This window comes from Haliotis asinina, chromosome 6 (genome assembly GCF_037392515.1).
Source record: "Haliotis asinina isolate JCU_RB_2024 chromosome 6, JCU_Hal_asi_v2, whole genome shotgun sequence".
Lineage (NCBI taxonomy): Eukaryota > Metazoa > Mollusca > Gastropoda > Lepetellida > Haliotidae > Haliotis > Haliotis asinina.
Window position 1 is genome coordinate 47,013,621 of NC_090285.1, and position 12,851 is coordinate 47,026,471.

Here is a 12,851-nt window from a genome sequence, read left to right on the forward strand (position 1 = left end):
TGTGATAACATTTTGTCACTATGAATTGTTCTTAAATAAAACTTGATTTCAAAATCTTCCATTAAGACACCAGATTCTTCCTTATATTGGATTATTATGAATCAAAACATGCCTCTCCCTCATGTCATTCCATCCTGGAATTTCTAACTGAAATTGAATAATCAAAACATTAAATTCTGTATAAACTACAGTGTTGGAAACCTTATGATGAAAATGGCTACGGATAGTTGAGAACTGTGTCCAAGGGCTAAATTGGTGAATTAAAACATGTGACAAGAAAGGCACAAACTGCTTTTGTTGATGCCACTAGTGTCTTAGCATAGATGTTGGTTAGATTTGATGACATCTCACATGAAGATTGAATTGCACCACAAATAAGACTTTTACAACACAACAAACTAGAGATGCACATAAGCTCTGAATCCTGTGTATATTGAGTTAGTTTGTTTTAATTGCAAGTTATATGGAGTAGTTTATGGCATTGAGGAGTGTACAAAAGGCCTTTAGACCATATTTCCAAGATGGTGGTTGTAGTAATGTAGTTCTTCCTTCTCTGACATAAATGTAATTGTATAGATTGGGTTTCTTTGGCTATTGTCTGAGCAGAACCTTAGTCTGCCAATTTTCTGAAGTTAGTTATGATGGATGATGCAATTGTCTGGAGTGGCTGTGTAAGGCTTGAACACCTGGTGTCGTGTGTTTGATAGTAATTTATAAACATGATGTGGTTGAAATCATATAGTTTAATTTGTACAAGAGAGTTCTTATGAAAAAGGAAAGGATTTTTTCTGTTTTATATTGAATGAATTGTGTCTGTTCAGGATATGGCTGACATTCTGAGAATAATGCGTTCTTAGGTAATGGTCACGTGATCCCATTTCTGGTTCAGTTGTTTGTTGTTTTACGCTGCATGCAGCTATACTGAAGTATGTAATCACGTCTGAACCAGACAGTCCAATGATCAACATCATGAGCATCTATCTGCACAACAGGCATACCATGTTATGTGTTAATCAAGTCAAAGAACCTTACCAGCGATCCCGTTGGTCACCTCTTTTGTCAAGCATTGGTGAAGACCTATTATAACCTTGATCTTCAGGTGTATATCTGGCTTACATAATTCTTGTTTTGATGAATAACTATTTGGTGGATATATGTTTTGTTGTGGGTATTGTAGTATATAGACTTATCAGGAAAAACATGTTTATTATGGTTTGGTTCATGACCAAAGATACAGGTTGAGGATATGTGATGAAATCAAGATAAAATACTTTATAATTATTCTTTGGGTTCTTGAAAACTTATACAGTCTGACATGGGTTGTTTTGTGTTGCATTCTTTGGTTAACAGTTTGACCATCATCATTCAGTATCCCTTCCCAGCCTGTGCTCAAACACATCAACATTGTAGGTCCATCTGTTCTTGTATAGTGCCAAAGACCCAGATTTGATTCCCCACATGGGTATTATGTGTGGAAAACGTTTTCTGGTGTCCCCTCGGATGATATTTTTGGAATATTGCTAAAAGCATTGTAAAACTATACTCAGTCACTCTTCTTTTATACTGCTACCTCCTTTAGTTGTCTAATGGAAAGACCCTTGAAGGTTCCGGGGTAGAACAGGCCTTCAGCAACCCATGCTCACCATAAAAGGCGACTGTGCTTGTCGTAAGAGGTGACTAACGGGATCGGGTGGTCAGGCTCGCTGACTTGGTTGACACGTCATTGGTTGCCAATTGCACAGATCGATGCTCATGCTGTTGGTCACTGGATTGTCTGGTCCAGACTCGATTATTTACAGACCGCCGCCATATAACTGGAATATTGCTGAATGTGGCGTAAAACTAAACTCACTCACTCACTCACTCACTCGCTAACTATCTGATGGATAGAGCATCTGACTTTCAGCAGGAGAGCTTTGTTCTAAAAGGTGTCATAAGTTGACACTTGTTGTTACTCTGCCTGGTCTTAAACATCGAACAAGAACAAGTTGTTGGTAGGCAATTTAGGTGTTCCCTGTTGTGTGGGAAATCCATGATAAACTACTGCATTATTTCTCAGTGGGTGAGCACAACAAAACTAACATTAGGCCAGACCAGTAGTAGAATATGCACCATAATATTTAAGGACAATTCCTTTAATGAAGCAAGTCAAGGCTTTTTTAGGTTCAGGCTGAAACTCCTGCCTCACAGGGGCTCCTTCTCAATTTAAGCACATACACAAGCAAACATTCGCTTGCATGATCACACACTACAACACACACTTGCACTCTACAGCACACAGACACAGGTGGTGGTCAGGAAGACATAAATAAAATTCAAATTACACAACTCAGAAATGTACTTTATTGAGTGAGCGAGAGAGTTCAGTTTTACACCACTTTTAAGAGAATTCCAGCAATGTCACGACAGGGGACACCAGAAAGGGGCTCCACTCATTGTGTCCATGTGGGGAATTGAACTTTAGCATGACAAGCAAACGCTTTAACCACTACACTTACTTTTTTGAGAATTGCGTACAAGGTTGCCACATAATGGCAACATGCACCACTCTTGCCTCATGCAGCAGTTGAGAACACACAAAACTTGCCAAATTGTAATGAATTCCCGAGCTATCTTCCTTTATTCTCAAGAGAGCTGATGAAAAGATCTGTAAAGAAGGTATTCATGTATAAATCATCGACTAAAGAAATTGGCCTGAAAAAGATTTGTTTGAAATGGGATTTTGTTCAGCTTATCAGATCTACAATACTGCTGTACATAAGCCGCTCAGGCACATTCAAACATCCAAACACTAGAGGTGTATCAGAAATATTGCTTTTCTTTTCATCCTTACATCAATGTTATAAAAATATTAAGATAATAGTTCCCAGAGATATCTGTAAGCTCATCATTACAAGGCCACGCTTTCATGTATGTGCTCACTGAGAAATTCAGTCAGTGTTATTTCTTTGTCATATTTTCACATTATTCAGTGTCATTTTTCAGTCAGTGTTAAAAAATATGACGTCTCTTCTTGAAATCGTGTGGAGTTTTTCCACCACAAACTGTCTTGAGAATACAAATAGGATCAAATCACTGTTCTATCTCTCCTTTTTTATTAAAACTTGGAAATTGGATTTCTAAATATAATGAAAATGAGAGAAAAAATATTGTGTAGCTTTTTGACAGGTTGCCATTTTGTAAAGCCATAATGGCATGCTTTGAGCAATTTCATAGATTGAATTTACCTTGGTAGCTCAGCATGTATTATTCAGCTTGAATCTATACTCTATACAAGCTATGTGGAGATTATAGACATTTTTGTCCTTACCAGGTATCTGTTATCATTACTTGTATTAGAGCAGGGAAATATATGTTGTTAATCCTGTGTTGTGTATATGAATGTCTGAAAACGGATCTCTGGCTTTTGTCAAGGAGTGAAGCATGAGCTGCAAAATGAAATATAGCTGAGTTTAACTCCCACATTCCCAACTACCCATCATTATGTAATTGAGATTGGGTGCTTCAGCTGGCTCTGATATTATCTGTTTGCACACAACTTTTCTCGAGATAGCAATGGAGGACGTGAATGATGGTAAGTGATGTTGGAAGAGTTGATGGATCAGTTGGAAGTAAATGCCTGAGCTGGAGCACCGAGCCCGATTATAGCCTCGAAGCACAGACCTCCAGCTTTACTGGCTGGCCTCTCAGTCTTTGTAGTCAATAAAAATGTATTTTTGATTTAGGAAAAATGTGCAACTACCCATTTGTTTTCATGCTAGAATGATTTTGTTCTTGTATATTTTGTAAATTTGGTATGTTGTTTGACTCATGAAAGGAAAGCTGTGTTTTATTGAGCTTAGGTTGAGTTTTACAAGATGTGTAGTTGGTTGTTGCAGCGTCTTAATACAGCTGCCTCACGATATGATACATATCTTACTATTGTGGTTATGATGCTACATTTCAGACATAAAGCTCATACCATAGCTCACCAGTCTTAAAATAGTTTGATTACTGGAGAATCAGCCAAGCATCCATGCTCACTAAGTTTAGTCATATTTGATGTTCATTATGCCAAAATTGCAAGAGAAAAATGTGTTGCATTACCTTTTGATAAAAACGTTTTGTATAAAATATTGGTGCAGCATCAAAATATGATCCAATGCTAAAACAAATTAATTGTGTATCATGCTTTAAGTTTGCTGGCAGTGCACAGATGCACTGGAGAGTCGTGAGAGTTTTCTTTCTTAGTATCAAATCAGGTAAGACATCACTGAATGTCAAGACCTATGGTGATTTTGTTTTCATTTCATAGTTTATGGGAGACCTGTGCAAGATAGAAGACAGCCCTTTGCTGTATATTAGTTATGAATGATGTGCATGCCCAGTACATGCCTAGTAAAGCATGTGGAAGTCTTAGATACGTGAGATGTAGTCATGCAGTATGGCTAGTGTGAGATGATGAGGTCTTCTAGGAATTGTTTTACAGCAACCGCCTTGAGCAGTGGACATTGGAAACTTGTTCATATGCTGACTTGGAGAGATTCAGACATCTGGAAGAGATCTCATATGTCACTCATCACTAGTCATAATCATGATCAGTGTCTTTCCCAGGACTGTCAGTGATTTGATAGATACCACTTATAGGAAGCACAGTGAAAAACATTGTAAAATAAGGAGCACCATTTCTGTATTCATAAGACTTAAGTTAATATGTCATTTCCCTAAAGAAAGATTCTCAATTCTTTCATTCGCATGATATTGGGGTTTTTTTAGGTATGGAAGGAATCTTCAGATAAAGTTACCTCAATGTTGTCAGCATCTTGAAGAATCTTTCAAAGTGTTTCACATTACATAATGGAAAGCATTAAAATCGACAGAATAGCCATTAAAATCGACTGAAAAATAACAAAAACAGTTTGATCAATGTTAAAATGGACCTGGTATTGACAAACACAAAAAGGTGATTCATTGTGAGGTAACATGTCTATTGACCCACACTTTGATTGTGTGGTGGAAAGGTAGAAAAAGATGCAGATGCTGCACGTGTTTTATAAATTATGGAGTCATTCTTGGAGTGAGGTGCATTCATGACCTTTACCCCTATCATGACCATTCATTATAGATGGATGACAGAAGTGTCAGGGTCACATACATGCTATGCTTGAGATCCTGTCTGCAGTTATTGAATTATCACAGCAATTGTTAGAAGGTTATTTTTCTTTAATTTAATTTATCTTGTGGCTGCTGTGAGTAACACCAAATCAATATCTCACAAGCTTCATTCATTTGTGCACTTTGTTGTAAATTACTAAATTTCCAACAAGATGAGCATGCAAAAATAAATATTTTCTCCCTTTTGGTGAATTATGTTTGCAAAATAAGACACTTTGTCACATGTTTAATACTTTTTTCTCATCGAAGTGTCATTGTATTTCTTTTGACTGGAAATGATCAACAATATTCTTGCAGTTGTTGGTATTTCCCTCACAACTATTTATTTGGGGCTTTAAAATGAGCAATTCATTGGTACAAGTACATTTTCTGAAGCAAATGAGATTAGCGACAATTCATACTTAATTAGGCAGTTTATATGTCTCCAGAGTATAATTTTGAATAACAACTCATCTTATTTTCTTTATTATCTCCTAAAGATAATAAATGATGTTCTGCTTTTTAAGCATTTAAGAAAAAAAAGCCTGAATATAGTGAGGCACAGTTAGTGATTCATTATATTAATGGCTGAGACATTGGAGAAAACGTTAATGCTGTTCCTTTTTCTCCATGGTAAATGTCAAAGAAGCAATAATAACTGTCCCCTTCATCGTCATATAACCATTTCTCTTCTGAAGTCAGCGCCAACCAATATGTTGAAACATGTGAATGGCTGACATCCATTGGATTGGATGTATATATATTGTATGTTGAGATTAGTTGTGTTGGCCAAAGCCATTCTTCACGATTCTTTCCACAGTACATCTGACATGCATGTCACAAAGTTATATTTTTGCCCTTTTCAGCTTGTTTGAAAAGCTAAAATTATTTTGTGCAATATTTGTTAATCACAAAAGATTTCTTCAATGAATAAGCATAATGAGGAATCCAGATTGAATTGATCCCTGGCTTCCAGGCGTGAGTGAGTTTAGTTTTAGGCTGTTCTTAGCATTACTCCAGCAATATTATTGCGGGGAACAACAGAAATGGACTTCACATAGTGTATCCATGTGGGGAATTGAACCCGAATTGACTTCAGCATAATGAGCAGATGCTTAACCACAAGGTTACCCCACTGCCTCAGTTTTCAGGAAAGATGTCTATTAGGGTGATGAATGTGGAAAGTATTGGATATAGAATGGTGACAACAGCTTTGACTAGGGAAGAGTGACAGTGAGGTTGTAATCTTGATGTTTTACACACTCGTTGGCTCATATCCATACCAATGCCAGTGAGTATTACAAGCATACTTGACATAAAGCTGGATACCCCTGAACATCAAGATTAGATTTGGTTTTCAGTAACTAATGCTTATGTAAGACGTGACTGACATTATCAGGGTCCGATTCCCCGAAACAAACTTTAATCTTGACTTAAGTCTGAAATTTTACTCAAATTTGAGAAAATGCATTTCACAGAATGAACTGAAATCAGCACAAACCTCTAACTATAGGACACTATTTGAATTTTGTGGATAGATTATATAAGGTGTTTGGGTTTCTATATTTCGAAAATGCAGTTGAGTTAAAGATTCAGCTGTTTCATTTTGGATAAACCAGAAGTTCTATATCCATAAAAGTCCTCATCCTCATACAAACTTCTAAAACACCACTTAAAGAAGTCCTCTACCACTTGATGATTAAATCAGCAGTATAATCATTCAAAATAATATTGTTTGTTGTTTTCACCTCCCAGACATGAGACTACTCAATGAGTACCACACACATCTTAAACAACATTTGTACAAAATGTTTGCCTTCGGAAAACATCATATTTCTTTTAAAGTTTGATATCATTCAGTAAATTATACTTTTGAATGATTAATGATTGTGCAAAATACATCAGATTTTGAAGAGATCTCCACTTTCAGTTATATTTGCCATACTTTTCCTTTCGAAGTTACCCTTTCATTGACATGTTTAGATTGAGGACCTCAGGGTTTTAGATAATAGGTAACTTCATTAGACTTTGAGTTTGTGCTTTTGTCAACAATGAAATGTTGTTTCCATGGCCATATCAGTGTAAGCAGAGCCAGTGTACATTTGACATTTGAATGTAGAGCTTCATGGCAACCCCATTGATTTCTTGGTTATGGATATGTGGTATCAAATCTGCTTGTCTAACATCCCCACGGTAAATGCCATGCTACAGATTAGGGCTGTTGTGATTCACTCACGTATTCGGTGAATCAGGCTGTATCCCTTCAGGAATTCAAGTCATTGCTTGAAAAGAAGAACACAGTATTCATGAGCTGTTTCAAGAGGAGTGTTTTTTCTTAATTTATTTATTATTTATTAAAGCAAAATAAGCAAAATGGCGTCTATCTTAGCCAGACAGGATAATAGTGAATGCTTCTGTGCATGTAATATGTAATATGACAATAATGTGGTCGATGATATGACAATAATGTGGTCGATACTATAGCAGTAATGTGAATGATATAGCAATAATGTGGCAAGAATATTACAGTACAATGGTTAATAGTATGACAATAATATGGTAGATACTATAGTAATAATGTCGTAGATATGGCAACAATGTGATCAATAACATGACAATAATTTGGTTGATAATATAACAATGTGGTTGATAATATGACAATAATGTGGTTGATAATATGACAATAATGTGGTCAACAATGACAATAAGGTGGTTCATAATATGAACAGATGGTTGATAATGACAATAATGTGGTTGAGATAAATGATAATATGACAATAATGTAGTTGATAAATGACAATGTGATCAATAATCTGACAATAATGTGATCAATAATATGACATTAATGTGGTCACTGGTCATTGTCATGATATATTAACACTAAACACATGGTCAGAACATGTTACAGAAAGGATTTTGTTATCCATTTTGTCAACTAGTGGTTAAAGTGTTTGTTCATCACCTCATCACGCCAAAGACCCAGGTTCGATTTCCCACTTGGGTACAATGTGTGAAGCTCATTTCTGGAGTAAATTGCTAAAAGCGGCATGAAACCACACTCATTCATTCACTGCAAACCCGACTGCAGTTTTGGACAGATTACCTGTAGACTTCCATTTACAGTGACCTTAGCTTTAGATGGACTGTGGCTGCCGAACGGCTAATTACTTCGGATTGTTTGAGTTGATGTTTTGAGTGTAAACAGAGTAATAAAGTTGTTGCCATAATTTCTCATTTGTTTGCATCAATAAGTTTATCCCCCAAATATAAAATGTTACTCTGTTTTACTTGCTGTTTAACAAAACCACAAACTGGATCATTATCATACACTCGCTTTATGACTGTTCATGGTGAAACATTTTGCCTCTCATTCTACCAAAGGTTGAATGTTGTTAATGATAAGCTAAATATAAAGATCTTAAGAATAATAAATTCTTCACACAGTGTTTTGAAAGGGCATAAAGGACTGTAAGAATCTTGTGTCTCTGGAAATTATGGAATTACAAGGATTTTACAGTCCTGTACATCCTTTCAAAACACCATGTAACTAATAGTATGACCTTTGTAAATGCCATATTATGGAAATTATAATACAGAATTTAATATCTTATATTGTCTGTGCAGCTGCTTGTGCTAGCACAAACTTAAGCTGGTTTTAGAGTGCTAGCTCTCTGAGATAACATGACGCAGTTAAGCATGTATACCACACTCAGACACATTATACTGACTGATCCAACCAGTCCTTGTTGTACCCATTAATGTCCTGTGCCAGGCGGGGAATAACAAGTACTACATTTTAACATCTTTTGGGATGATGTGGCCGGGGATCGAACTTCCACATTCCAGGCAAACGCTCTAACCTGTAAGAAGGGCAATGCAATGAGGACTGTTGATGTAACATGATACAGTCTCCATTCATTGTGTAACAGTAATCTTTCGAAATGTTAAATGATAATTTTTAATGGAAGGACTTTACTATTTTTAATGTAATTGGGTTACAACAGGGCAGGATGTCCAGATGTTAATGTGATAGAAATTGATCACATTAAAACTTGTATGAAGCCCTTTTTTGGTGTCCCCATCTATGGTCATGCAGGAATAGTTGCAAAAGTGGCATTATACCATATTCAAAGGTGGCTGTGATAAAACTGTATATTGTTGACCAAGGCGATAAAAGTCAACCAAAACATTTCTATGAGTGGCAACTGGATTGAACTTATCTCTCCTTTACTTGACCATGAGTTTCAGCAATACTTGCCTTCTGTTTTGCAGGTGACTGATTTTGCCTGGTCTCATGATGGGCGGATGGCTCTGATCTGTTACCGGGATGGCTTTGTGTTGGTGGGATCAGTTGCAGGACAACGGTACTGGTCGTCCATGCTGAACCTGGACAACACCTCAATATCATGCGGTGTCTGGTCACCTGATGATCAGAAGGTAGGTTGGGGTATCACATCATGAGTATTTTTGGCCTCCAGATAATCAGACGGTAGAGTTGGGGTATCTTGTCACGAGGTGCTTTCGACCTTCAGATAATCAGACGGTAGAGTTGGGGTATCTTGTCACGAGGTGCTTTTGACCTTCAGATGATCAGAAGGAAGAGTTGGGGTATCACATCATGAAGTGCGTTTAGGTTCCAGATGATCAGAAGGAAGGGTTAGGATGTCACGTCATGAGGGCATTTCACCTCCTGATGATCCGAGGCAAGGGCTAGGGTATCACATCATGAGGGGCATTTGGACACCAGATGATCAGAGTGAAAGTTTGGGGTATCATGTCATGAAAGGCATTGGACTCCAGATGATCAGAGGGAAAGGTTGGGGTATCATGTCATGAAAGGCATTGGACACCAGATGATCAGAGGGAAAGGTTGGGGTATCATGTCATGAAGGGCATTGGACTCGAGATGATCGGAAGATAGGGTTAGGGTATGTTGTCATGAGGTATGTTTGGCCTCCTAGTTATCAGAGGGTACGGCTGGCATATGACATCATGAGGCACATTTGGCCCCCACTTGATCAGAAGTGTATTAAATCGTGTTGATGGTGTCTTTTGATGCGCAGAAAGTAACTCAAGTTTATTGAATCATGTGAGTCTGGTCTCTTGATGATCACAAGTTTTGGCTCATATATTATATCATGATGAGTGTAGTAGAACACGAGACATGGCAATAGTCTTTGAGTGATGATGTTTTTAATGGATACAAAGTGCCATTTGGACATTTTGTAGGAAAACTCTTTTATGTTTACATTTAATGGAGGCATATGTCAAAAGGCAGAGGATCATTGGACTAATCATGTTATCATGGAAGTCATCTTTTCAAGGATTTATGCTAGTCCATGAAATAAAGATGGAGGAAGCAATGTAAATATGTTTCTCTGTGGCTCTTCTCTGGGATTTAATGTGCCAGTTGGTAATAGACAAACTCCTCCAAGTCACAATAACTTGTGCTCACAATTCTTCTTCTTCTGTGATGAGATATATTCTAATTGTGCATCCTCCATTTTCAGGTAATGTTTGGGACCACTGATGGCCAGATCATAGTGATGAGCTCAACTGGTGCGATGATATCCCAAGTGACAGTACATGATGGGATGGAAATTTCTTCTATGGCTTGGTCATGTGAGAGATTTAACATGGAGGAAGCTGAAAGTTCTGAAGACTCTACAAGAAACACAGAGGGTGAGAGTTTTACCAGATTTTATGTAAATAGGTTGTAATATTATCAATGCCTCCTTCTGTCAGAATCACTTTTAAACTGCATTTGTACCCCCTCCCAAAAAAAAAAAAAAAAAAGAAAAATTAATGCACCTAATTTACATTTGGTTAGTTTCCTATGTGTTACTGTGCTGAACTGCCTGCTTACAAGACGTGAAAATTGTCATCCTTGGGTTTTTAATCCAGCCTCCAAATCAACATTACAAAACAAGCTTTTAATGACTATTATCTAATCTATGTTGCTAAAATTAAAGTCTAAGTCACTGATCCAGACAAGGAAATGTCTAGCATCTGTAAATGGACCTCACTTTCTGTTAAATTGCTGGCATTTTTTTCAATTTTCAAAATGTATCCTCAGGATATTGTTATGTTTTTGCCTCAGTGTCGCTCAGGATATTGTTATGGAATTGTTTTTGCCTCAATGTTGTCTGACAGTGGATCTTTTCTTTCCCTTATTCTCACATTTCAGGTTGTTAGTTTAACAGTTCAGTTCAGTGACAAGGATGATGCTTCTGAAATATTGTACATATAAAGTAGATTTGTCAAAAGGATTTCCTAACCCAGACAAATAAATAATACCATAACTACCTGAGAAGATGTTAGAGAGGCACAAAATTCTTGTAACAAGAGCAGCGCCTTGCTGTTTAAGTGGAAGTAGCGTTAGTGCCACTTAAGCAGTGTTCCAGCAGTATGATAGCAGAGGACTCAGAAATAGACTTTCACAAATAGTATGCATGTGGGGAATCAAACCAAGGCCTTCAGCTAGATGAGTAAACTTTTCAACAACTAAAACATAAGCTTAGTAATTATAGTTTTGGCTAAAGAGAGGTTTTAGTGTGCTGCAAAATTATTGCATGCATTAGCCATATTGTCAACCAGACTTGGATCCACTCCAGTCAATAGGCTCCATGCATAGATTCAGCAGATTACGCTACCAGCTCTGTAACTGTGTATGTGACTCAGTGTCTGTCTGCATGGTGGACTAGCAGGCATTTTGATCAAGTAGGAATCAAGCCCTGCTGTAAGACACACCTCATCATTTCCTCATTACCGTGACGTTATGTTGCTCTCTTGGGTTGACAGGCTGTCTGGTTTGTGAGTGAGTGGTATAGGTCAATTGATATATACCAGTTGGCTGTACTGATGGTCCAGTACCTTGTACCTAAAGTATTCAAAATTAACACGCCTGTGAAGATCTGTGTCGGAAATTGGTCTTCATCATCCCAATCTCATAAGAGATGACTGAATGGACCAGGGGCTTCTTTCACAAAGCAACCTTTACTAAGGTTAACCCTAACTCCCATTCTTTATCATTGCACTAAGGTTACTGATGGTCAGACTTGCTGACTGCAGGTTCAGAGGTTGTCCATGATGCCATTCATTTAGTTTCCTTGTCCAAACTATATTCTTTATTGCCTGCCATTATATGGTGAAATATTACCAATATTAAGAATGGAAGTCACAAGAACGTCTTCAAAGTGGTGATGTTCAATTGCTTGAGACTTTGCTTCCAATACTGGTAGGGCAAACCTAAAGGACCCCAGAACCTACCTTAATTTCTATCTTTAAGCACTGCCTGGAAACTCGATTGGGATGGTTCCATTGAGTGATAACTGATTGTTAGTGTTGGCATGTAAGGATGGTTTGCTTGATCCTTTGGTGCCACTAAGGAAATTCTTTTATTAACAGTTGTCATGGTAACAGCAGGCTAATTTCAGAAGACTCAGGCTGTAGAGATGTATCAATGTTTCTATCTCATGTTGTTAAAACTTGTCCCAAATACACTCTTCTTGTCCTAAGGTGTCCATTAGCACCACACTCAGCAATATTCATGCTAAATGGTGATGGTCTAAAATGGTCAATCCAGTGATTGACATAATGAGCATGCTACACAGCTGGGATACAATGACATGTATCCACCAAGTCAGCAGGCCTGCTCACCTGATCCTGTTTATTGCCTCTTACAACAAGCATGGGTTACTGAAGACTTAAGCGGATCT

At 37.4% G+C, this 12,851-nt stretch overlaps 1 protein-coding gene across 2 annotated transcripts in view; it reads left to right on the forward strand.

Annotated features, from left to right (window-relative positions):
- LOC137288093 (tubby-related protein 4-like) overlaps nucleotides 1-12,851 on the forward strand; it is a 189,912-nt gene that overhangs the window by 91,726 nt on the left and 85,335 nt on the right. For both annotated transcript variants that reach the window (XM_067820470.1, XM_067820471.1), the window contains exons 3-4: nucleotides 9,406-9,570; nucleotides 10,644-10,815. In XM_067820470.1, the coding sequence (XP_067676571.1) occupies nucleotides 9,406-9,570; nucleotides 10,644-10,815 (337 nt within the window). The remainder of the gene's footprint in view (nucleotides 1-9,405; nucleotides 9,571-10,643; nucleotides 10,816-12,851) is intronic.